The sequence below is a fragment of the Macrotis lagotis genome, chromosome X (genome assembly GCF_037893015.1).
Source record: "Macrotis lagotis isolate mMagLag1 chromosome X, bilby.v1.9.chrom.fasta, whole genome shotgun sequence".
NCBI lineage: Eukaryota > Metazoa > Chordata > Mammalia > Peramelemorphia > Peramelidae > Macrotis > Macrotis lagotis.
The window spans coordinates 692,132,699-692,159,820 of NC_133666.1; the positions used below are offsets into that span (position 1 = coordinate 692,132,699).

General features: G+C 43.1%; 1 protein-coding gene across 7 annotated transcripts in view; it reads left to right on the forward strand.

Moving 5' to 3' along the window:
* The window catches only part of OSBP2 (oxysterol binding protein 2), a 273,029-nt gene that overhangs the window by 202,970 nt on the left and 42,937 nt on the right, over positions 1 to 27,122 (forward strand). For all 7 annotated transcript variants that reach the window (XM_074206362.1, XM_074206361.1, XM_074206355.1 and 4 more), the window contains one exon: positions 24,945 to 25,131. In XM_074206362.1, coding sequence (XP_074062463.1) covers positions 24,945 to 25,131 — 187 coding nt within the window. The remainder of the gene's footprint in view (positions 1 to 24,944; positions 25,132 to 27,122) is intronic.

Below are 27,122 nucleotides of genomic sequence, written 5' to 3' on the forward strand. Positions count from 1 at the left end.
TCTATTAAGAACAAGTGACTCCTAATGCAGTGAATAACAGTATAAAACAAGCGTGTTAAGGGTAAAGAGGGGATCCAGTTATTCCAGGAACACGGAAGAAGAGAAGGAATATTTTGACATAGATGGATCAGGGAAGGTTTCATCAAGCAGGAAGCAATAGGAAGGTATTCATTTCCTCAACCTGGGCTGGGGGGGGTGTCACTGAACTAATTTTTTTTAACTAGTTTTTAAATACTTAGGAAACCATTTCAATTGAAATGTAGTTACCATTGTCATCCTGTGTATTTTATTTGATGCATTTAAAAATGTGGTTCTTAGAAGGGTTCACTAGACTGCCTACCCAAGGGGTCCACAGTACATCAAGGTGAAGGATTTTTGCATGAGAGGGATCAGAGAAGGTGCTAGAAAGAGGAAGCTCCTTCTAGGCTTATAAGCTGGAGCCCAGCCCCAGGTCTGTGCGGCTGGAGAGTGACGTGGGAACCAGGTTTGGAACACTTAGAATCCAGTGGAGGGGCCTTCATTATATTCTGTGGACAAGAGAAAAGGTTTTGAAAGGGGGGGAGGAGAAAGTTAAAACTATGCCCTAGAAAATCCATTTAGGAAATTATGTGAAGGATGTTTGGAAAAGGAAAGGGAGCAAAGTAGGGAAATTAGGACCCTTTTCCAACATTCTGGTGAATATGGGACTTGGGCCAGAGGATCTCGAAGACCTGCCAGGGCCTGGACCAAATGAGGGAAGTTTCTAGATAGCTGAAAGTTCTAAAATTGGGGACTTAAGTGAGTTTGGTTTCCCATAAACCACATCCCAGAGTGCTTAAAGAACTGGCAGATATTGCCAAGGATCTACTACATAATCATTGTAAAATGGAGAATGGTGACTTAAGAAGACAGAAGTTATTCTTTTAATGTCTTCCTTTCTGTTAAGAAATGGAAAATGCCGGGGATGGTTAGGTGGCACAATAGATAGAGGACCAACCCTGGAGTCAGGAGGACCTGAGTTCAAATTTTGACTCAGACACTTAATACATACTTAACCATGTGACCTTGGGCAAGTCACTTAATTTTCATTGCGTTGCAAAAATTAAAAAACAAAAACCAAAAAAAAAAAGGAAAATCCTAAGAGTAGAAAGTTAACTGGCCTGTTACAATGGCTATAGTCGATGCTTTTTGCCTATTTGTAGGGAAGTGATGGCTTATTTGGAAGCAATTTATGGTGAACAAAACAAAAGAAGATAACAACAAAAGAATGTTTAAAGAGCATTTATTGGGCATGTACTATGTGGCAGGCATCGTACCAGGCACTGGAGGCAAAAAGACAAAAAAGGAAAGAGGCGCTGACTCCTAGAGGTTTCCAGTGACATCTTGACCATCTGGGAAATAATGCAACAGAGAACCAAGGTCACAGAGGAGTGCAACAAGAGCAACACATCATCTCATCATCATATGCTGGTCCTTTCTCATGTGGTTCCTCATTTGACAACAACATCATTTAAAGCCTGAAAGAATCTTGTGGAAAACGATGAGAGATGAGAACAAGAGTGTTAGATGGGGCAACTCCAAGTGATGTCAGAAGCCAATGCAGAAAGCTGAAAAAGGAATGGAAGAGAAGTGACGGCTATTTGAGGACAGTCTTCTCTGAAAGGTTAAAGGAAGCCAAGACTTAGAATAGGATTGGGAGAAAGGCAGGAGAAGGTGAAGGTTTTTAAGGATGGGGAGACTGAGACTTATTTGTGGCAGGAAGAAAGGAACAATACATTGGGAGAGGTTGAATGTTAAAATGGGGTAAGGAGAATAGCACTCTCTGCTGGAGAAGATGGGCTAGGATTGTATCAAGGGTACAGAGGGAGGAATGATAGACATGGATTTTGAATTGTGGAGAAGGGAAGGATCGGGTGCTCAAAGCAAAGCCGTGAAGTGTAATGTGAGGGGAGAACCTCACAGGAGAATACTAATACTAAGCCTTTACATTGCCCTTAAAGGTTTATTGAGTGCTTTAGATATCTCACTTTAGCTTCACAATAATCTTGGGAGGAAAGTGCCTTTACAGATGAGGAAACAGAGGCAGACAGAAGTGGCACAACTTGTGTCTGAGATTGGATTTGAATTTGGGTCTTTCATACTGTACAACCTACTGCTCCACCTAGCCACTTAAGTGATCCAGGCTTTCAGAAAGTAAAATGGCCTGATTTTCAAAAAAGGAATAACTTTGGGAGTCTGCAAATTATAAACTATTAAACTTGGCTTTTTGATTCCTGGCAAAATTCTAGAACATAGCATTGAAAGGGATAGTTATTGAATATTTAGAAAGGCAAAGAGGGATTGCTTAAGAGCCAACAAGGGTTCATCAAGAGCAGTTATGCTCCAGTAATTCATTTTCTTGTTTGACGAGGTTGAAAAATAAAAGATAGATTAGGTAAATGCTATGAGACAACATCCTCAAATTTCTGCTAAGTCTCAAATGATTAAGAAGGACAAATTGGAAAAATGAAGTCCAGATGAAAATTTGATTAAATGGATCCAGAACTGGTTTAGTGACTGGACCCAAAAAAGCAATTCATGTCAACTTGAAGCTAGAGTTCTAATGACAGTACTCAGGTTCCTGCACTGTTTAAATCACTGCCAAAAATGTGAGAGATGGCATGTTTAAGGATGGCAGACTGCCCCCATGAACTGAAATTAATCACCTCAAATTCTCTGTTAATTCAAGCAAAAAAAGAAGTTTGAATGAATCCTTTAGTTTTTTGGTTTTTATTTTATTCTTTATTTTGAACTTAAATATTTAAAAGAGAGAGAATTTCTTTACACAAAAACAGAAAGAGGATTCTGTTGATGACCAATTTATATGACATGTTTAACTCTTCTCACTGGTGTTTCCTTCTCAACTTGCTTGTGTTTTTATTCCTTGTTCCAGTGATATATTGTTTCTGTCTGTCTCTCTCATTACTGAAAGCTTGCCCTGCTTCCCACCTTGATCCCCATCCCCAGTTTGATCAAGAGAAAATTTTGGAATAAAATCAGTAAATCACCAGGACTTATAAAAATACTTATTGATCACTTTAAAGTTTTGAGTAGATACATGTTTCCATTTCCTTGTTTACCTAGCTCCTCCTACTTGCTCAAAACAAATATACCTGTCTAGGTTTTCTGGACTGTTTCAAAATGCCTGCTCTGTTCGTTTCATCTGAAGGCTTGAAAGCCTTTTATTCCATTAAAGATCACTTTTTCCCTTGAAGAATGAGACCCAGATATAAGGGTAAAGACTGCATTTTTTTTTTTGCTTTTTGAAATATCTTATTCCAAGATCTCCTCTATGTTTAATAGAAGTTAACTACAGGTCCTTAATACTTGAATTCCTTGTTTTGGAGTGCTTGAAGTATTTTTTTCTTTGATGTGGGAGCTCTAGATTTTGACTATGATATCTTTGGGATTTTTCCTTTTGAGTGTTCGTTCATTCTTTCAGGGGGTGATCAATGTATGTTTTTCTATCTTCGGTTTGTCCTTTGGTTTTCATTGAGCTGAGCAATTTTCATTTATTATTTCTTGATTATTTAGTGTCCTAACTTGTTTTTTATCATCCTGGTATTTAGGGAGTACATTGATTTATAAATAATCTTTTTTCTTTCATTTTTCAATCTTTTGATTTTATACTAATATTTCTTGTTTTGTTGTGGAGTCATGGTTCACTCTCCATCCCCACCCCTACTCTGATCTTTAAGGTTCAGAGCACTAGATCTTCTGTGTCCTCTCTGATGTCTCAGAGGCCATCAAAGACCCTTAACCCTAAGTTTCCTGGTCTGGAATGGGATGTGATACCTGGTCAAGAACCAGCTATCAAGTAGATAGGTAAATTAGATGAATTTTTGCTCTCACCCATCAGTCATGATAGCTGAATGATGATGATGTTTGTCCTTCATTCTCAAAGAAGACCATGACTTCAGGGAGGTGATGCTGTGAAAAACACATGGATTTGAGTGAGGGGGAGCTGTGCTAAGTCACTAGTCTCACTTCCTTCTCAGGAGCCATCTGGGTCCAGTGGCCAGACATAAATCAGCATAATGGGTAATGACCCTGGATGCGAGGCAAAGTTACACAGGTAATGTGTCATATGTTTGAAGCTAAATTTGAACTCTCATCCTCCTGACTCCAAAGCCAGTACTCTATTCACTATGCCAGCGAGCTGCCCCATGATAGCTTAGAGCCGGGGCAGTGTATGCATCCTGAATAGGATTAACTCCCCCAGGATGGGAAAGGGGATCTACAGGAAAGGAATAAGGTCTCTGGAGGTCCAGGTATAAATAATCACAGAACCTGACGGGAACAACGGGGTCAGTGGCAGGGTCCTGACTTAGATGCTCCCTTTGTTTTCTGGGGAGTAAAATTTGCAACAGAATCTGGGCCCTTCACAGACTTAGCCTTGTGGGTGCTTCATCTCCTACTCTTGAATTCTTTGCTTCTTGTTCTGCCATTACTCCAAACATTGACCTTAGGTTTTCCCTACCACCCATTTTCTCCAATCTTTCTCAACTAGTTGACAGGGTTCTGACCTCAACTGTTAGCTATAATCATTTTATTTTCCCCCATTGACTGATTCTCTGCAGCCCCCCCTTCTTTCCTCCTACAGCTCCTTTTCTCTCTACCACCCTCAGCAGAGGACCATGACTCCTCTAAACTGAGACAGCAGAGGGTGTCCAACATGGCTCCTCTCTTCCACACTTCAGAACAGTGAGAGAAGCACGTGTGGGGTGTGGAAGTGGGGCCTGTTTGCCTGGCATCTCCCTAGTGTAGACTCAGATGATGGGACCCTGGTCTACCCAGACTGGGCAGCAAGAGAATGACCCAGTCAGATCACTGCATGGGGAGGCTTGGTCTGTCATTGATAATGAAGGATGGAATATCAAGATGAGTAAGTGGAGGGAGGATTTTTTAAGAGTCCTATGAGTCAGAAAATAGTGTGCAGAACATTGTGCTAAGTTCTGGAGATGCAAAAAAAAAGTTAAAAGAGAGTCCTTGCCCCCAGGGATCTTACAATCTAATGGGAGAGACAAAAGCAAACAAGTTTGTACAAACATCTATGTGCAGGAACAGTTGGAAAGAATGAACTGAGGGAAGGCACCAGAATGAAGAGGGGTTGGGCAAGGTGGGGTTTTAGTTGGGACTTAAAGGAAGCTAGAGAGAGGGATCAGGAGTGGAAAAGGGTAGGAGAACATCCAGGAACCAGGTGTCATGGGTCTAAGAGTGGCGGACTTGGGGTTGACTAAGGTACAAGAAGCCCTGAGGAGGTAGGAGAGGGGAGTCTAGGTGATTGAGTGACTTTGAAGTCTGGAAATAGCAGAGCATTTTATATTTGATCCTGGAGACCTCAGGGAGCCACTGGAGTGAATAGGGAGGACATGGTCAGAACTGCCCTTGAGGAAAATCGCTTTGGCAACTGAATGGAGGATGGAATGGGGAAGAGACTGGAGGCAACAGCCCCCCGCCCCTCCAGTAATTTCAGTGGTCATGTTATGAGGTGATGAGAGTCTTCATCAAGGTGAAGGCAGAGTCAGAGGAGAGAAGAGGGGATGTTTAGGAAATGTCAAAGTGAAATGAGCAGACCTTGACAAGAACTTGGATAATGGGGGGGGGGTGAGGAGTCCAGAAAAACAACTGAGTGGGGAGCCCGAAGGACTGGGGGAGGGTAGAGGCAGGAGGGGAGGGACTAAGGGGAAGAAACAGGTGAAGGTTCAGGTACCTGCTGGACATCCAATCTGGAAAATGGAGATGGGAGACTGAAGAGAGAGAGATTTGAGCATCAGCAGTGTGGAGATGGTCATGAAACCCATGGGAGCTGACAAGCTCACCCAGTGAAGAGGGAGAGGTTCCATGACAGAGCCTGAGGGTCCCCTGGGGTCAAAGGGAATATGACTTGTAGGAAAAGGATCATCCAGCAAGAAGAGCCAAGATCAGAAAGAAGGGAAGAGAACCTGGAGAGAGTACACACACACTGTCCTTATTGTGTGAGAATGGGTTTGTTTGATGGTTCTGACTGAATGGTTAGATGCCAATTCATTTGAAACAAACCAGACACGGCAACACTTTGAACATACAAAGAAAGGCAGAAACAAGATCCTGCCCTCAAGGAGCTTACCAATGCCCTTACCCCAAGATGAAGACTCTTCAGGTCCCCACCACCACCTGCCTTGCCTCAAGGAGCACCATGCCAGAAACTCTGCCCCATCTAGGATGCTGGTATCACTGTCTCATTTATTCACCCATCTGCATGTTGGCATTTCTATCAGAGAGCTTGAGAAATACTTTTTCTGTCTTCTACCAACATCCACGTGACCTCATGCTGGCAGCAGAATGATAATAAAGACCCTTGCTGTAAAGAGGCTGGGATGTGTCTGGAAAGGATTCCTCTGTTCCCCCCCCCCCCACTTGAAATCAGAAGTCTTGTGATTTCTGAAGTCATTCAACTCACTTGTTTTTAAAATGGAGCTAGAACAAATGCTCAGTAAATAAAAACATTGCCATGTTTAAAAGAAATAACGATAGGGCAGCTAGGTGGCACAGTGGATAAAGCACCAGCCCTGGAGTCAGGAGTCCCTGGGTTCAAATCCAGTCTCAGACACTTCATAATGACCTAGCTGTGTGGCCTTGGCCAAGCCACTTCACCCCATTTGCCTTGCAAAAACCTAAAAAAGAAAAAAAAGGACAATTGAGTTTGTTGCCAGACTGTATCCACTTTTGATTCTACTCACCAAGAATAAGGATAAAGGCCGGCAGCCGTTAGAGAAAGATGGGTGGAGTAAAGAGACAGGGGACCTACATGAGCAAACCCCCTGCCTGCTTCCTGTAACAACAGGCCCCTTCCCCCTCTGGCATTTCTAGGTTGCAGAGGTCATGATGTGGTCACACTGTTTTGTTTGTTCACTGATTCTATGCCAGCAGTAAAAGCGATGGCACAGCAGCAATGACCTGGAGTCAGGAGGACTTGAGTTCAAATCCAGCCTTAGACAACTTGATACTTCCTGGCTGTGTGATCTTGGACAAGTCACTTAATTCCATTGCCTTGCAAAAACAAAATCAAAGGGGTTGCAGTAGCAGCATGCTGGGCCCAGAATCTGGAAGACCTGAGCTTAAACCAGGCCTCTGTGACTCTGAGCAGGTCACTTCCCTTCAGCCTGTTTCAGTTTTATCATCTGTCAAATGGAAAGTAGAGGGGTAAGAGGAAGGAAAGCTTTGACATGGTGCCTCCTGTGTGTTCCATGGACTTTATCTTTGCAAATCCTGAATGTAAAATGAGGAGATGAGGACTCCAGCTCTGACACTGTGTTCTAAAGGCATGTTGTTGGGGGGGGGGGGGATGTGGTTTGGCTTGTGTAAGTCTGTAGAGAGAAGCAGCCTCCTTGTGCCAAGGTATGCCTGTAGGGTCAGAGTTCAAGTGCCTCACTTTGCCCTGCCACTTGATAACCAGGCAGAAACAAGTGGAAATGAGGGCAAAGAAGGCTTCCTAAATCTGAGCTCAGACTGCCTGGTGAGTCTTGCATCCAGCTCCTGTTGGTTGAAGTGGAGGAAACTGTCCTTGCCACCAGTGACTTGACGTGGCCAGTGAGGGGTTGGCTCAGGCTAAGTGGGAACTGAAGCTCAGGAAATGAGCCTGTGAGGATCTCCAACAACCTGCCCCCCATCACTGGCTCAGCAAGGATCTAAGAGTCACCTGAAGGCTCGGGGCAGCAGCAGAGCGCTGAGAGGTGGCTGGCACTGCAACAAGCTCCACAACACACTGGGTGTGGGATAAAACATTTCAGAACCAAACCGCTGTGGATCAGAGAGCAGCCTCCCTAGACAGGGAGATACGTTGGGGGGGGGGGGGGGGGGTCACCTATCTTCTGAGTTAGACATAGGACTCCTTCTACCTTTCCCTTGAGGGCTACCTATCTTCTGAGCTTTTCTAACTCAGCACTGAAAGCCCCAAAATGCGGTCCCTCTCTTTCATGATCTTTGCCCCCCCCCCCACTACAACAAGGCCTCCAAGGGGAGAAATTCTGAATGTAATTGGTCCTTCCCTTCTTTCTGTGGCTTTGTGAGCTCATCCTCACTTCCCCTCTTGCCTCTGTTTGTTCCCTGCCCTCCTAGCTGGTCTGCCTGCCTCCAGGCCATCATCTTAGGACATTCACCGACCTGGAGCACATCTGGGAGCATATGCATCGCCTGCTGTGACACCCTAGGTGGGTCCCATCTGTCTATACTCGAGACCCCCGAGGTGGACCCAGACTCTCTTTGCCATCTTTCCTCCCAGATTGGGAGGCCTTCTGGTGCCTGCCAGGTATCCCTGCTTTCTGCTTGCACTCTCTCCCCTTCTCCCCTGGTCTCCACACTGCCATCTGTGGAAATCCTTCCAGACTTCAGCTCCTGGAATCCTGGACCACGACGGTGCTCTCTGCTGTGCCAGGCTGCAGCTTCCTGGCCTACTCACTTATCTGGGGTCAGCCAGGGCTGGGCCGGAACTTGGTGCAAATGGCCTGCTCCTTGTGAATCTTTGCCTCGGGAAAGGACCCTTGGGTCCACTTTACAGGTCTACTCTGAGTGTCTCAGAGCTGGAAGTTGCCACCTGACTGCTCAGGCCTGTGTGGCTTTTTAACAACTTGAGCATTTGGAGGACCAGTAAAGGGGTTCAAAACTGTCCCTGGGAAAGTCTCAATTCTCTGAACAAACTGGCATCCAGATGGTGCCAGATTCTTGCTTGGGAGGGAGAAAGTGTTTTGAATATGAAAGAGCTATTTTAAACATTTTTAATTATGGTGACAAACATTCAGCAGACAAGCAGAATGAACCGGGCAGGTGTGACTCAACTCCAGGAGAATTTCTGAATGTAACCCTCCTCTTAGAAGCTGCCCTGCTCCCCACAGTGCCAAGGCCCAGATGCAGGCCTCTGCCCAGCCCCAACTTGTGGTCTTCCAGTTGGGAGGGGGCTGCCTGGGGCCATTCCTCTGAAACCATGTGGAGGACAGGAAGAGGTCTCTGGGAACAGGAGCAAAAGTGACTGCAGTGACTCATCCCTCTTGGGCTTCCCTGTGAGGCAGATAGTCTGAAGGGGATGAAGACCAGTTTTTAGGGGAGACCAAGGAAAACCAGAGAAGTCACCTTTGTCACCCTTCTGGGAGATGTCAGAATCGGGACAGTAGCATACATCTGGCTTAACTCCCGGGGCAGGCCCACTCATGGGGCCATAGGGACAAGAGGGGGAGCTTGTCCTGTAGTCATACTGGGTTACCAGCTACATGGAGGGGTTGTAGAATTTGGTGATGTCTCTGCGAGTCTCCTCAAAGACATCCACTCAAAGTGCCTGCCACCTTACCTCTGTGGAACTCACTAGTGAACAGATGTTAACCCTTGCAAGGGGAGGGTATGGGCACTTGACTGCCCAGGACAGAGAGACCCCCACCTTTTCATGGGCTTTTGTTCTGTGTTTTCTGTTCAGTAATGAGGGTTGTTTCCTGCTCTACCATCTCTTAAACATAAAAGGATTCTGGGAAATTAAAGATTTCTTTGCTCTGAACCCAGACTTTCCCTCTTCTTTTCCTTTTCCCTGTCCTTTCTCCTGCTTCCCTCTTGAATCCTGTTTCCAGGTGTATGGATCAGTCCAACTCTGGCTTTGAGTAAGCCTCTTAACACTAAGAGGGCAGAGCTGGTCTCTGGAGGTCAGCCACCTCACCAACTTGGTTCCTATACCTCTCACCTTTTATTTGGCATTCACTGTGGGACCTTTATTTTTCTTTGTCACATAAAGGCAGTGAGTCCACCTCTCTGGGACCCAGCTGAGGTTCAGAAGGGAAGCCAAGCTGCTGCTTCTGAGCCCCTCACAGAGGGCTCTGTCACACTGGCCATCATCATACTTCAGCTGCTTTCCTCCTAGGAGAGTTCTTCCATCCTTCGCTTACTTGACATGCCTTTAGAGTGGACTTCAATACCTGTTTGCCAGGACCACAGTACAGTAGAAAGAAGGGCAGAACTCCAAGAAGGAAGGACATTCAGAGAGTATCCTGGTGGGAGGGAGTCATGGGATGGGGAGGTAAAGAGCTCCAGCACCAGAGCGGGTCCTGAGGACAGCAGTGGGTTAAAAGGACCTTGCCAGGGTAGAGTTTTAATTGTTTAAAGCCACTTATTCTCAATCACATGTCGGGTGACTGGCAGAACCAGAGAAAAAATTTGGCTGCAGCCATCCAGCAGATTAGAGCTGGTGCCCCAGCTGAGGTCCAGACCTATGCCTATGGATGGGGCTTACCAAACTTGACTGTCGGCTTCTGGGGCTGCAGATTGACAAAGGTCCTTCTCCTTTGTGGCTGTGTAGCAAAGAGAAAAGAACAGAAAGGTAATAGTCATAACCATACTCCCACACCAAGAATAACAGGACATCATCCTCCTTTTTTCTCTTGAGTTAACGCCACATCCTCTTCCAAATATGTGCTTTTCTAAGGACTTGCCAAGAACAGAACCACCAAGCTTGAAGGCTGCTGTCTATTCTCTGCAGATGTCAGGCTCCTTGCCTGCTCTGGAGCTTTGGGGGTCATACAGGCATTGCTTACCCCTGCTCCTACCATCTCACCCTGTCTGGGGAGGCTGCTCCCTGATCTACAGTGGCTTGGTTCTGAAATGATTTATCCCATGCCCAGCATGTCGTGGAGCTGGCTGCAGCACCAACCACCTCTCAGCACTCTGCTGCTACCCCGAGCCTTCAGGTGGATCCTGCTGAGCCAGTGACAGAGCAAGGGGGGCAAGTTGTTGGGGGAGAGGGGATCCTCACAGGCTCATTTTCTGAGCTTCAGTTCCCACTTAGCTTGAGCTGAGATGATGGAGAAACTGAGGGCTCCATGGAGCTTGGAAAGTCCCTTTAGGCTTGCCTTGTCTGAGACACCATGCCATGGCCAGAAGTGATCTAAGTGATATAAAATCCATGACTGTCTCTACAGGAAATGTTTTATTCTCTTTAATACTGAGCATGTGTGGCAAGGACTTGTTGAAAAATTTGTAATATCAATTTGGTATAATGGCCACCTTCAGTTATCTTTCAGTGGACCAAGGGTCTTCTGTTCCAGTCCTGGCTCTGGCTGTACTTTTGGGGGGAAGTGGGTGGGGAGGAAGCATCCTTCTCCTCTCCAGAGGAACCTCAGTTTTCTCACCTGCCTCTTAAGCAGGTTTCCTGGTCTTCGGGTCTAACCTGGAAGGGCACCTTTGCTGCCTCTTCATCCAAGCTTGCTGTATGTGTCCCCTCTCAGTCTGTGATCCCAGAAGACTGTCCTAGCCAAGTACTCAAAGAAACTTCTTGTGAAGTTGTCTACCTCTTGTAATCAAAAGCACACAGTTTGTGCCATCCCTGTGTCACATAAGCATTGTGCAAAGCAGTTATCTCCAGGATTCTAGGAAGGATGCCCAAGGTCTTAGAGTCTTCCTTGCCTTCTCAAGTCCCTGGATCCCTTTCTTTTCCTTTCCAAACTATTCATGGTGGAAGGAATCTGAGCTCAGACTCTCTCTCTGTTCTCTTTTGCACAGTGGGGAGAGGATATCCAAGTTACCAGGCCTGGGAGGTGCCCTGGGGCACTCCATCAAGGAGTTGTACTGGCCACCTGTCACTACCTGTCCTAAGGGGGGAAAAAAGGCTAGAAAGATCTTGGGATAGCTCAAACCTACAAGTCTGTGATGTGCCAAGGGCAGTCCTATATTTGGGTTTCTTATCTTTCTCCCTCCATTTTTCTGCCTTCAAAGTGACCCTTCAGTATGAAATACATTGATGGTTACCGGGGAAAGGCCCCATCAAACCTCGAGATTCCTGAGCGGTTGCACAGAGTCTCTGCCTTAGCCCAGCTTCCCCTTTGCCTGACCCTGGGCCTGAGTCATAATCCAGGGCTTAGTCTGCTGGGGCAGAAGCGGTCACAGAAACCCAGACTCAGCATTACAAACAACAGGGTCAGAAAGGAGAGGACCTGGGAGTGCTGACCCTCCAGGATCCCAGGAACCCTTGTGTTTTGCCAGAATGTAACAAGCAGAATGATGGAAGGGAGAAAGTAACCGAGGGGACCTATTTGGATTTAAGGTAAGCCCTTGGCGAAAGCAGCCCAGCCCAGGGGGCTGAGCACGTAGCTTAGGGAGTATTTCTCTCCTTGTTCTGGGGTCCATGGAAAGCCCCTTCTTCCAGGGAGCTTTCCTGGATCATGCTCAGATTTTCTCATATTATTTTATACTTCCTCTTAAACACACTATGTTCTCAGTAATAGAATATTCACTAGTAGACTTCTGTCTAGATTGTGAGCTCTTGATCATCCTATGTCCTCAGTGGTGTGCATTGGCAGCACCTAACTGAATACTTGTTGAATAAAAGTATAAACTTGGCAATTTATTACAACTCCCTAAGGCGGCTGATCTCATCCCTCCCTGGAGTTAATTCAACTGGGAACCTTGATGACCTGGCTCTTTGGGACCGGTGTTGATTGCTGAGCATTCAGTTCATTCAGTCTCCATCCTGACAGAGCTTGTATTTTATTGGGAAGAGACAGTTATTCAGATAAAGAGGATACCAGGGAGGCTGTGGAGAGACAAAAGAGGAGATCCAGGCCAAGGTATTCCTTCAAGGAAAGAATGATCTCAGCATAAAAATGTGAGGTGAATTGCCATCCAAGTGCAGTCTGCCCTATTGAGACCAGGTGCTGGGAAGAAGCTAGAGAAGCTTTTCCATGCCAATAATAGAGAGAGAGGTAGATGCCCAGCAAACCAGGAACCTGGCAGAGAAGGCCAAAGCAACAAGAAAATGTGAGCGATCATCATCTGACTCATTTGAAATAAATCATTTCCTCCACATCCTTACCTCAGTGGTGGAAGAAACTTAAGGCCAGTTGGGATAAGTTTGGACTGAAATGCACAGGTTCCAACTATAACTCTTGACTTTGAGTTTGTATTGTAAGATAAGAATTTTTCAAAAATTAGATTATTTACCAATTTGTAAATCCTCCCCACCCCAGCCTCCACGCATTAGTTCAAATTCATCAAAAAATACAGGCTATCAGAGCTAGACATATGTCAGAGTTAGAAAGGGGACCCTAGAAGCTGGAATCAATCAATCACTGAGCTAGTAGTCATTAAGTATTTGCCCTGTGCCCACCACTGCAAAATGTTAGGAAATCAAAGAGAAAACAAAACCCATTTGTACCTCCCAGAGCTTACTGAGGTGACAGCATGTATAAATTGAGATGAAGAGGAGGTAGCAGAGGAGGGGGTGGGAGAGTGGAGGTGCTTGGATTGAGTCTTTAAAGGACATCATGGATTCTAAGAGTTGGATATTGAGTGGGAGGGCATTACAGCCAGAGACTACCAGGGAAGGTCTGGGCTGAGAGGGGTGACCCCTAGATTGTCCAATCTAATGCCTTCATCTTACAGAGAAGGAAGCTGAGACTGAGGGAAGGGGGCAGCTTAGCCCAGAATGCACCAATGGATCCAAACCCCAAGGCTCTTGACCCCTGGGTGAGGATACCTTTTGCTGTCCTAAGCTGTGATTTTTTTTTTAATATTAGATTAACAATTGTTATATTTTTTAAATTTCCGTAAATTTCCTATTCCCCATCCCCAACTCTAAATCCATAAATTCTAAGTCCATTAGTGTGTGTCCCCCTTCTCCACCAGCACTGTGTGTTAATTTTGTATAAATCTTGTGTTTGCTTATCTGTAAGTATGTTGTATCCTTCCACAACATGTAGGTGATGCTGAGTAGCTCCCTTAGGCAATTCTCTGCTTGAGATAATCAAATTGCTGATGAATGAAAGTAAAATCATTCAGAAAATCCCAATTCTGTGGGCTGTGGAATGTGCTGCCAGTTATAAGGACTTGATGTTCCTCTGGGATTTTGCCTTTCTTTGTATCCCCATGGCTTAACAGTGGGCTTTGTCATAGAGCTAACTGATCAGTTCATTTGGAGGTTTAATGTAGCGCAGAGAGGCAAGAGACCAGGTTTCTAGTTTGGTTCTTCTCAGTTTTTGACTATAAACTTTGAGTTTATTCCTTTTAGTTCTCTGAGCCTTATCTCTAAAATAGGAAAAAAAGTCTGTTGTACTACCTTCCCTTACAGTGATCTTCTGAGGAAAATCTTCATAAACCATCTAGTACCAATAGAGGTGAAAGTTTTAAATAAATATAACACATTTAATCACAGTGAAGTTGGTAGCACCAATACTCTGCTATTGCAACCCAGAGGGGCAGAATCAGAGAAGTCCCCATGCAAAGTGAGCTTTGAAGGAAAGTAAATTTAAATTTATTTATTTATTTTCACATTACCACAATAGTCTTACTGTAAAAGTAAACATAATCCCCCCTCCCCCCACAAAGATAGAGGAACTGCAAGAAAAAGGTGAGAGAAAAAAAAGTGTACTTCAGTCTGTGTTCAGACGCCATCAGCTCTGTCTCTGGGATGGATCATGTTCTTTATCAGAAGTCCATTACAGAAGTTGCATCAATATTTTTTCCCATAGTTGCTATTTCTAACTGTATTTTCCACTATCCCCACTCTCATTAATTTTATTCTCTCTCTTTTCACCCTGTTGCTCCTCAAAAGTGTGTTGTATCTGACTACCCTCTCTCACAATCTTTCCTCTCCTCTATCACCTACACCTCCCCTCCCCTCCCCTCCCCTGTTCCCCCTTCTCCCATTCCTTTCCTCTTTCCTCTGGGGTAAGATAAATTTCTATACAATGTTAGCAACTTCTGAGGAGAATGAAGGCTTGCTCATTCCCCCCCTCACCTTCCCCCTTTCCACTGCATTTCAAAAGCTTTTTCTTGACTCTTTTAAATGAAATATCTTAGTCCTCTTCCTTGCCTCTATATACTCCTTCTGATTGCTCTAATAAATGAGAAGGTTCATATAGTCAAGCAGCAGTCTTGCCCCAGGGATAGTGGAGAGCCCTCTGCAATCTCTCCTGACCTCCTTACTGTGGTCTCTGGACTGAGCGCTCTGGAAGCAGCTGCCGGATGGCTCCGCAGGCCTGCTTCTGGTCCCCGCAGCTCTGCGTTCACTCTGGTACAGTGGAGTTTTCCACTGACCTTCCAAGTTGTGCTCAGCAATCCCTGGACCGGAAACTGCTCTATTGCCTTGGAACCAGGTGCCTCCAGGGACCCAAGTTGCAGTCGCGCTGTGCCTTCCAGGAACAACTTGGGCCAGAAAATTGTTTCAGTCACTTTTTCTGTGAGTTCTGCCACTTTAGATTTTGGTTAGAGTCATAATTTTTAGACATTTGGAGTGGTCTGGAGGAGAGCTTCTGGGAATTCCTGCCTTCATTCTGCCATCTTGGCTCTGTCCCCAAAGTAGATCTTTAAAAGCCGAGATGAATAGAACTTTCCAGTCCTGGGGAACAGCCTGTTCAGGGACTTGGGAGATAAAGTGTTGCACGAGAGGAGCAGCCACAAGACCAGCCTGTCTGGAACCCCGTGACTGCACATGTTGCCTCGACAGAAATAATGATGTTCAGAAAAGCTGTGCTGGGCAGAGTAGATCTGAACTGGCATCAACCTTTGCACGGAGGCGCCTGTGGAACATGAATGGAGGGATTTGTTAATCCCCACGGGCTGCAGTGACTTTGGAACAGCAGATTCACTTGAGGGATGAGGACAGAAAATGGATTTCAAGGCATTGAGAATTAAATGGGAAGGGAGAAAATGAGTACAACGGCTTTCTTCAAGGAGTTGGAATGTGAAAGGGAAGAGTTTATCAAAAGACAGCATGGGTGGGTTAAGAATAGTGGCAGAGTCAAAATAAGAGCGGTTTTGGTTTGTCTTTTAATTTTAAGACTGAAGATCTTGACATGTTCATAGGCATAGGATGGAGACAGTAGATAACAATGCGTAAAAATCAGGGAGAGAGGGTGCAGTGAGGGAGGAGCTTTCCAGGATTTGCCTCCTCCTTTTAAGGAGTGAGCTGGCAGCTGGTGGTCTCAGTCTTCTCGGGACTCCTGAACCAGCTCTTCCTTCCTCCTTGAGGAAAGGAGGGGGTAGCAGAGGTAGCTTCAGGACAGCCCCCATACAGGGGATTCCTTGAGAAACCTTGGTCACGTTTGGGTCCTCATGCTTAAGAAAATGCCTATCACTGAGTAAGTTCCTAGTCAGTGCAAGCGAGTTGGTACCGGAGCATTCAGAGTTCACTACCTCAGACATTTACCATCGTGTGATTATGGACAAGTCACTTCACCTCTCCCAGCGTCAGGTTCTTCATTATCAAATGTGGGGATAATAACAGCCCTTATGTCCCCAACTTTTGGTAAAGAAAATGAAATGATCTTCATCAAGCCCTGGCAAACTAGAAAGGTCTCTCTAGGGTAGCGATGATTATTATTGTTTAAAAAAAAACTGACTCCCATGAAATTCTGAATGCTAATTAATGAAGAGAATGCCTGAACTATTGCAACAGTCTCCCCCTACTCTATTGTCAAATTGATTTTTCTAATGCATAAGTCCAACAAAATCACCACCATGACCAAATCATTAACTCCAGGATCAATATTCAGACCTTTGGCATTCAAAACCCTCCATAACTGGTCCCTTCCTGCCTTTTCAGTCTTCCTATACCTTAGTCAACAAATGTTAAACCCTTGCATTGTGGCAGACCTGGATTAAAATCTGGGAATATGACAAAAGGCAGAAGGAAGTCCCTGCCTTTCCATAGCTCACCATCTAATGGATAATAAGAGCTAGCATCTACACAGGGTCTTAATATTTGACAACCCTCCAAAAAAGGCAGGGTAAGTCAGCACTTTGCCCAGTTCACCCAACACATTCCTCCACAACAACCTGGAAAATATACTGGAACAAATTCTGATTGAGAAAGCTAAGAAAAAGTCACCGGGAGTTATTTTTTCCAACCCAGAGCAGCTTAGGCAAATAGAGAGGTCTGAATGCTGGTGTGAGTGCAGCGGCAAGCTTGGCAGTAGAGACAGCTGTGGATAGCCCAAGGACAGTAAGGGACTGAGATTGCCCACCAAGGCAGGAAGCACTGTGTCCTAAAAAGACCTCCAGAAACCAGCAAGCCAATGATGGGAGCAGGAGTAGATCCCCTTGGGCAGCTCCATTGCCCATTACCCAGTTCTAGTGGCCATGCCTGTGTAAGGAATGAGTTCTGGAGCCATAGCATCATGACTTTGAGCCCAAGAGCAGGAAGAAGACTTGCTTCTAACACATAAGCCTATAGTAGAATGAGCCAGGTCAGGAGACCAAAACCAAGGGAGAGGCATCAGTTCAATCTCTAAGAACCTCCCAGTAAGCCAAAAGCGATTCAGGTCAGCCACAGTTAACCAACAAACCCAGACCAGGTCAAGAATCTGTGGTGAACAGACCTAGACTGAATTACACCTCTTTGGAAACACCAAAAATTTGCATGATTTCGAACTAAACTATGAAAATGCAGAAAATAAGAGGACAGAGGCAGAGACCAGAAATACCTCCTCTCCCAGAAGTGGCTGAGCCCAACCCAAAGTCAAGAAGCAAGCTGGAAAAATGAGCAAATAAAATTGAACCCAACTCTAAAAAGCTACTGTGGTGACCCAACACAAGCACATCTTTAAGTTAAACCACAAGGAAAGATGCATGTTAGACACCAGCCTGACAAGAATTCCTAGAAAAGTAAAATAGATTTTTAAAAGGGAAAGAACTATTTTAATAAACTACTGGAGACACTTTCGGGGTGGGACTTTTCCTGAAGTGACTGTACATGAAGCCTCTACATAGCCCTTAAAGCCAGAGATTCCACCAAAAGAAGAGTGAAATTAGTTCTCAACTCAAGATAGTGTGGAGGAGTTTCAGAAAAGGACCAGGATAGCGCAGTGTAGATAGAGAGTGGAAAACCAGCAGGAGGCTCTTAGTCCCAGCGCAGCTCAGGTCAGGGGTGCAACAAACCAGCAGTGAGGGTCCCAACCCCAGCCCAGAAGACAAAGGCCAAGTCCTGGGGATGCTGGGGCAACAGAGGAACTGGGTTGGGATGGAACTGCTGCAGAGGCAACACCTGGGCAGAATGGAGGAAATAAAAAAAAAAACAGAGTTGTAGAGGAAAAATGGGAAAAGAAATGAGCACATTATGAAGAGAAAATGGTAAAAGAGGTTAAAAAAAACTTTACTGAAGAAACTTTAACTCCTTAAAAATTATAATTGGCTAAATAATAAAAGAGGTGTCAAAAAATAAAACCCTTACTGAAGAAAATATTTTTTTTTAAAAATTAGTTAGCCAAATAGAAATTACTGTCTCCATAAGACAAGAAGAAATAATAAAGTCAAGAGACTGAAAGATCTCATAGAAAACCAACTGACTTGAAAAATAGATTGAGGAGATTGAGGTTTGTCCTTGGTTAAAAAAAAAAAGACATGACATCAGAGAGGGGATGCCATGAAATTGGATTGGAGTGGGGGGAGGGAGGTATTGTGCAAAATCAGCAATCTCACTTTTGCCTCTGGAGCCATATGGATCAAGATTGCTGGAGATGGCCCTGAATGTAGTGGAAGACCTTAGCCTTTTAAAAGCTAGATCTTTCCCAGGTTACGGTTTGACTGAGGCAACAATGCCCATTCAGTTATTAAGGTTACATAAGATGAGGAGAAGAGGAGAGATAATTTAAGAATTATTAGACGACCTGAAAGCTATGAAGAATTAAAAAAACCTTGATATCATATTTCAAGAAATTCAAAAGTAAAATTGCTTTTATACCTTAGAAAAGAGGGCAAATAAGTCATTTATTTGATCTAAAAAAGAAAAAACCATAGTATCAACATCAAAAATTAAAAAGTTGAATTCACAGCCAACAAAATTATTAGAAGAAAATTTCCCCTAATATTCCCCAAAATAACAAATAGATGAATATTTCTAAAAATATGAATTGCCTAGATTAAGCAGGAAATAGAATACTTCAATAACCCTGTTTTAGAAAAAAGAAATAAAATAATAAAGCTAGAACACAGTGGATTTATAAGTGAATTTTTCCAAATATGTAAAGAATAATTTATTACTATACTTTATTATGTTTTTTAGGGTTTTTCTTTTTTGCAAGGCAATGGGGTAAAGTGGTTTGCCCAAAGCCACACAGCTAGGTAATTATTAAGTGCCTGAGGCCAGATTTGAACTCATATACTCCTAATTCCAAAGCCAGTGCTCTATCCACTGTGCCACCTAGCTGCCCCTTATGCCTATACTTTATAAACTGCTTGTTTAAAAAAAAATAGGCCAAAAGGAAGTCTTACCAAAACCAAATTTCTTCAATGACTCAAATATATATAGTCTTGATATCTAAATCAAGGGAGAGTCAAAAAGGTCAAAACACAGAAATAAAACTATAAACCAGTTTCCTAATAAATATTGTTGCAAACATTTTAAATACAAAAAGATTGTCATGATATGTGACAATATGTCACAAAGATTACATATTATGACCAAGCTAGATAAAATTATAGTGATAATTGACCACATCGGTAACAAAAACAACAAAAATCATGTGATTGTTTCAATAGATGCAGAAAAAAAATTTGAACAAAAATTAAATACTCATTTCCATTTAAAAAATCACTAAAAGGCACAGAAATAAATGGAACTTAACTTAAAATAATAATATCTATCTAAAACCAAGAGTAAGCTTTATTCTCTGTGATTGGGATAAGCTAGCAGCCTTCCAGTATGATCAAGGGTGAAGCAAGAATATCTGTGACCACCATTACTATTCAATATGGTACTAGAAATGCTACCTATAGCAATGAGAAAAAGATGTTGAAATAATAATTAGCCCAGACAATGAGGAAATGAGCTATTGCTTTGTATAGATGATATGATGGTTTACTCCACTAACCCTAAAGACTCAACTAAAAAACTAATCAAAGCAATGAACAAATTCAGCAATGTAAAATAAACTCACCCAAATCGTCAATATTTCTGTATTTTCTCAACAAAGCCCAGCAGAAAGAGGTAAATTCTATTTAAATTAAATAGTGGACAATGTTCAATAACTGGGTGTCTGACACATGTCAGGATAAACATGGGAACTAAATGAACAGTTATAAAACACTTTATCTCACAAATAAAGAACTAAATGACTGCAGAAACATTAATTGCTCATGGACAGAATAAGTGCTATCTAAATTGATTTACTTATTTAGGATCATATTCAACTATCAAAGAATAATTTTGTGAGCTAAAAAAATAACAAAATTCATCCAGAATAATAAAACTTTAAGGATATTAAGGGAATTAATGAAAAAAAAAAGTTAGAGGGAAGGGGGCCCAATAGTACCAAGTCCCAAACTATACTACAAAACTCATTATCAAAACAATTTTGGTCCTGGCTAAGAAATGGAAAGGTTGATTGGTGCAACAGATTAGGTACACAATTATTTATAATAACCTAGTATTTTTTAAACCCAATGATTCCAGCTATTGGAGCAAAAATTCATTATCATCATTTGTAAATTTGATTCAGTTCCCTAAATATTTTAGAAAAGATTTTCATCAAAGAAACATCCTGCAAAGTTCTCTGCCCCCCACTTTTGCACATTACCAGTTTTATTTTGTGTACTGCAATACATGGATTATTTCATGGTAACTGATAGGTTATGTATTATCAAAATTAATATTTTGTTATAAAGAGATGTAAGCAGAAAAGTATATTTTCAGCACGGTCTAATAAGATTGCAATTTTTAGTGGTCATGGGAATATAATCCTCTATTTTAAAAAAAATTTTTTCTAATTCCCTATTTCCACAGGTTCATGTGTCAACATTTGCATTCTTGACTTTTACAAGAATAAGAGACATTCCCTGACTGAATAAATGCTCAAAAGATAACAATAGCAGTTTTCAGATGAATAAATCAAATCCAATGTTAGCCCAATAAAAAATACTCTGAATCATTAATAATTAGAAAAATGCAAATTAAAAACAACTCTGAGGTACCATCTCACATCTATCCAATTGACCAAGATGATCAAAAAAGGAAAATGACAAAAGCTGAAGGAAATAAAAAAAAACAGGTTAACACCATTGAAGCTATGAGCAAATCCAACCATTCCAGAAGGCAGTTTGGAATTATGCCCCCAAACCTATCAAACTGTGCACACCCTTTGACCCGCATTACTGCTGCTACTAATATAATGCAAAGAGGAAAAGGACCTATATGTACAAAAATATAGCATTCCTGTAGTAGCAAAGAGTTGTAAACTGAGAGGATGTTCATCATTTGAGTAATGATTGAACAAGATGTGATATGAATGTTTTGGAATAATATTGTATTATAAGAATAGATAAAAGTTGACTAATATGAAAATATGTAAACATGATTGTAAATGTATAATCTATATCAGATTCCTCGAGTAGGGAAGAAATGGGAGAAAATTGTCATGTTCAAAAGGTTACCAAAAGATGGTTAAAAATAGTTGAAAACTATCTTTGCATGTTATTGGAAAAAATAAAATGACATTCTAAAAAAAATCCCTGAAGTAATGAGGAAGGAAATGTTTTCAGGAAAACCTGGAAGAGTTGTATGAAATGATAGGGTGGAAAGAAGAGAACAATTTTTACAATAACAGCAATATTGTAAAAAAGCCAACAACTATAAAAGACTTTGTAATTCTGATCAAAACGATGATCAACCATGATTCCAAAGGTTTCATGATGAAACATATTGCTCACCTCCAGACAGAGAGTGAATGGACTCAGGGTACTGATCAAACCATGTTTTTCTCCATTTTTCTTTTCTTTCTTTTTGTGAATATGACTTAACATGGAATTTGGGGTTTTTTTACAACTATACATTTTTGCAATAAATTTTGTCAGTCTTGCTTTCTCAGTGGGGTGGTAAAGGGTATAGGAAGACGGAGAAAATTTGGAACAAAAAGAAAAGGAAAAAATCTGTACTTGAAAAAAAGGGGCAGCTCCAATGCTGTTCTGTTAATGAGGTCTTCCCCAGACACACTTCATCTGAAACTCATCTTGCCCAGCACACTCCCTGTTTACCCCTCTTCCTAGTCTTCCATTCTAATTCTCTAGAAAAGAACTCTGCCTAGCTCATTTCCCCTACAAGGTCTGTTATCTCCTTCCACTTTGGATCATCCACTGTCTCCCCCACCCCCCATGTAAGTGCCAAGGAGATGATTCTGGAATGGTGAATAAATGAATGAATTAGGGGGAAGTTTCTGTTTTAGACAATTTTTGAATGAGGAAAGGACTCACACTGCTCTTTAAAATGTTGATATAAATTGGGAATTGCTTCAGCTTGCATCTTGACTTCTCCAGTGGTTTTGTGAGTTTCTGACCTTGCTCTTTACAGAAATAATTTATGACATTTCCACTTTTGTATGCATCCCTCTTCGCTTCTGTGTGTCCCACCCGTTGAGTTCTTGGATCCATGACCTTCATGAGCTGCTCAGGCCAAAACCTCAGCATCCTGTGGTGACCAACTTTCTCATGATGAACCTATTTGAATTTACCTAGGATTAGTGTTGCAGCAGCAGTCATAAGTCTGCCTCAGGCATATGCTAAAGACCCTTCCAACTCTGTAGGCACTGCTAGGACTTGAGAAGGAACTCAGCATAGAGTCACGTCTGCACAATATCTGAGTCCAGTTTTGCACAAGAAAGGGTCATGATAAAATAGATTTCCTACATCCCAGCCACCTTGCAGGAAAAACTTCCATTTTGTTAAGATTAGCATACCAACTGTGAGGGATAGACACTGGTAAGGGGTCCATGCTAATAGGGATTATCCAGAAAGTACTCTAAGATTTGTGGCCCACACCTTCCAGGCAACCTCTGCCATTAGAGGCAGAAGCCCCTTGTCTCCAGCTATATCAATAATCACATATGCCTTTGAGAAGCTAGTTTTAGTGAAGAATATCCCTATTCCCTACCTAAATTGTCCCACAGAAATCACATGCCAAGCAACATGTGGATAGACCCAGGATTCCTTAAGAGAATTAGGGAAGAACGGGGTCCTAGCAGAGCTCGATCCCTAGCTTGAGTCTTAATTTTGCTGCCACACTATAAATCTTTGTGAAAGGTTTGCATTTTTAGTCCTTGTCTCATGGGTAATGTTATATGTGATTTTGAAAGGAAAGGTAATGCTGTTGGGCCCTCGTGAGATACCAGACTGTTTTGGTGGCCTCAGACAAGTGATTTGATCCCACTGGGACCTCTTTCTGTGAAATGAGAGTTGGGCTTCCAAAGAGCTTTTCGGTCCTGCCTCAATTTCAGATCTAAGAATATGTAAACTCCTTTTGTCTTGAGTGATCTGAGAGAAGATAGAAACCCCAGGCAGCAAATTCTAGTATGTGGTGGAATGGTTCCCCAGGAGTCATAGAATGGCAATGTGGAGGTAGTAGGAACATCCTAGAAGAATGGGTGGACCTGCAAGAGAGAGAAACATCCCAGACCTTCATGGCAGTCAGCCCTGGGACTGAGGAAAGGCTGGCAGAAAAACTCCCCTATCAAGTTCAAATTGTCCACTTCTGCAAGCATTAATTTAGCACTTGCTTTGTGCTTGGTGCTGAGAAACCAGAGGCGGGGCTCTCAGAACTTTATTTCCTTTCTACATTTGAACAAATATTGGTCAGTCCCTACTCCATGGAGACAAGGCACTGTGATATGGACCTGTAGGGAAATAGAATCAGATAGCCTGGACAAATATGTGGACTAATAGCTATGAGATATCCAAAGGCAAAGGAGAGGCCCAGGGAACCTGCTGGAAAAGTCTGAGGAGGAAGAGACATGGAAGCAACAGTTCCTGGGCCTGGAAGCAGAGGTGGCAGAACCGAGGCCTAGAGGTAGCTCTTCCCTAATCTGGCCCCAGCCTCCTGGGACAGGAGTCCCCCTTCTTCCACTCTGCTCCACCCCCCTACATCACATCACAGTCCATCTGCAGGCTCCCTGCCTGTGACCTGAACCTTTCCTGAAATGTATTTCTCTCTAGATTTAAGATCCAGATGAAGCATCTTCTCCCTGAAGCCTTTCCTGATGACCCCAATGCCAAGCCCTCCCTCCCACACTGCCTTGTAGTGAATCACCTTCTATTATGCCTGCTTAACTTTACATGTACCTGCTACCTCTCAGAGTGGATCAGCTAAGTTCGTAGAGCACCTAGCATCATCCAGCAGGCATTTAAGCAATACTTGCTGACTGACCCAGCGGTGAAAATGTACTAGTCCAGTGTGGTAGAGATGTAGACCTCTGTTTGTCCTTTGTTCTTGAAAAAGGCCATGACATCAGGGAGGTGATGCACATGGATTGAATTTGAATGTGCTAAGTCACTGGCCTCACTTTCTCCTCCAGAACCATCTGGATGGAGGGCAGTCATGGTAAAGTCACACAGCTGGTATGTGTCTGAAATCAAATTTGAACTCAGGTCCTCCTAAACTCCAGAGACAGTGCTCTGTCCTATGCCACCCAGGTGTGCTAGAAGCCTCTCTAGGAGAGGGAAATGAATAGGTGCTCCTGGGAACTGAGTGGTAGAGAAACCTGGGGCAGGCTTGTGGATCAGAGCCCTGAGTTTGCACAGGTGATAGCATTTGTATTAGAGTGGGCACAGAGGTGCAGACCTAGCTATCCAGGGTCATCGATGAGAACAGACCCTTATGGGACTCTTTGATGTGCATTATCCTTTGGTCTCACAATAGCCTTTGACATAGGGGCCAATAGTGTATCCGTTTGACAGATGAGAAAACCGGGACTAAAAGTGGTTCAGTGGTTCCATCTAATAAGATTTAGAGCTAGAAGGTGCCTCAGTGGTCATATAATCCACCTCTCTTGTTTCTAAATCTAAGGAAACTGTATGGTAAGTAGCAAGCTGGTCCCAAATCCCATCCATTGTCATGCTGTCCATGCCCTGGGGCCAGAATGCACACACAGAGGGAGGAGGCTGAGTGACCCAATGCCAGGCCTGGCTAACATGGGGGGGGGGGGTTCTTCTCTTAGGCTTGTCGGGACTTCTTGGACCTAGCTGAAGTACACAGTCGGAAATGGCAAAAAGTCCTACAGTATGAGCAGGAGCAAAGGGCTCGCCTGGAAGAAACCATCGAACAGTTAGCCAAACAGCATAACAGCCTGGAACGAGCCTGCCGCGGGGGCCCCTCTAGCTTCCAATCTGACAACCTCTCCAAGGGTGAGTGGGCCCCCTTCCAGGGCTGGAGGCAGGGGGAGGGGTCTTCAGGAGGGCTTTCCTCTGCCTGACCTGAGGGGTTGCTCACCTAGGGCCACACCAGCCCTGGACTTGGAAGGAGCATTACTAGTAGGGTCATCATCCACGGGTCACTTACAGCATTTGTCCTAGAGAAGACTGGCATGGGGTTGGGGACAAAGAGCATGGTGTAATTGGAGAAGGACTGGGTTCAAGTCCTGGTTCTAGTCCTCCTTGTTTGACTTCAGTAGGTCCAGGATCTTCTCTGGTCAACTGTCAGGGTTGAGCTAGCTAACCTCTGACCTCTTGTGAGCTTTGTCAACTTCGAAGAGGAAACAAGATGCTGAAGAAGTATCAGGCTCGCTCTCTCTAACCCCACAGGGCAGTGCACCCAAACACTTATTAGGCACTGTTTTAGATGCTGAAAGTACAGAGACAAACTCAGAATAGTCCCTGGTGACAACTAACTTCCATTCTTGTAGAGTGTGGAGGATGCACCAGAATCATTCCATGAATGAGAGAGCCTAATAAGTGGTGTCTGCAATGGTTCCTGAGTGGTAAAGATGAGGGGGAGGAGGCGGGCTGCTAATGCAAAAAGAATAACTTTTTAACATCCATGAAATAGGCTGCCTTGGAAGACAGTAAGATTTCTCATAGGAGAGTGCTCAGGTGAAGGTTTGGATCACCACTGTTTGGGGATGTTGCAGATGATAGGGTTGTTTGAGGCAAGGGAATTCTTGATGCCTCTAAGGTCCCTTTTCAAAATTCTGATTCTCATTCTAATAATAATGCCTGAAGTTTATGAAAGGCCACCTTTGTAGCACTCAGAACTTGCTCAAAGAGTCTCCCAGAGCCTGCTGCTTAGTTCTGATGACATTTTTATCTTCACATGTATCTTAATCCTTGGTTTGCAGTGCCTCCTAATGTCAGACTCTGCTCTTTACTTCATAAATATTGATTGGAAAATGCTTGTCATTTAATTTTCTCTGAGATCTTTGGCATGCCCATCCCATAATATCTTATTTCCATCCATATTTATAACAAACTTTGAAATAGAAAAATTATGCATTAAAACTCAAAAGACACTTAGAATGGTAAACTTACAGAATCACTTCCTCCATTTGGGTCAAAATCATTTCCAGAAATATCATTTTCCCTGACTGCTTCTTCTCCATTTTATTTGATTCTATTCTTTCCCATTTATATTCAAAATCAAGTTTCTTTTGGTTTTTGCAAGGCAACGGGGTTAAGTGACTTGCCCAAGGTCACACAGCTACATAATTATTAATTATTAAGTGTTTGAGGCTGGAGTCTCCTGACTCCAGGGCTGGTGCTCTCTCCACTGTGCCACCTAAGGTGCCCCCCAAAATCAAGTCTCAACATTCATTTTTAAAACTTTGAATTCTAAACTCTCACTCTTCTTCCCATTCCAGTCCCCTTCATTGAGAAGGCAAGTTATTTGGTATAGGTTCTGCTTTTTAAAGGATGAAATCCCTAGAAACGTTATCAACTGCTTTTCTTTTGGCAAAAAGAGAGCTCCAAGTAACCGAGCCTCCATTATTATTCTATCATGTTTCAGCAGCAAATTTATAAACTGTTTCCCAGACTCATCAACTTCTCCCTTCTAAGTAGTCTGTATTATACACCCATTACTAGATTACTTCTGTTAATCTTCACCCAGATATTTTATGTCATTTTCTCCTACCTAAAAAGAAAAAAAAAATTTGATGTATAATGCTATTCACCTACCCCCTTTAGCTGTGCACCATGAAGTCAATCTAATCTCTAAAATTTCCCATTAAATTGTAGATAGATTGTGATCTGTATTTGTGAAAAGAATTTTCATACAAACCAAATCACATACTTCTCTCTAGCTTCCCAGAGTCGTCATCTCCCGTTTATTAGGTAGACACTTCAGTGTCTGATATACCTCCTAGCATCAGGATATCTAATTTACCTTTTTTTAATCCATACTT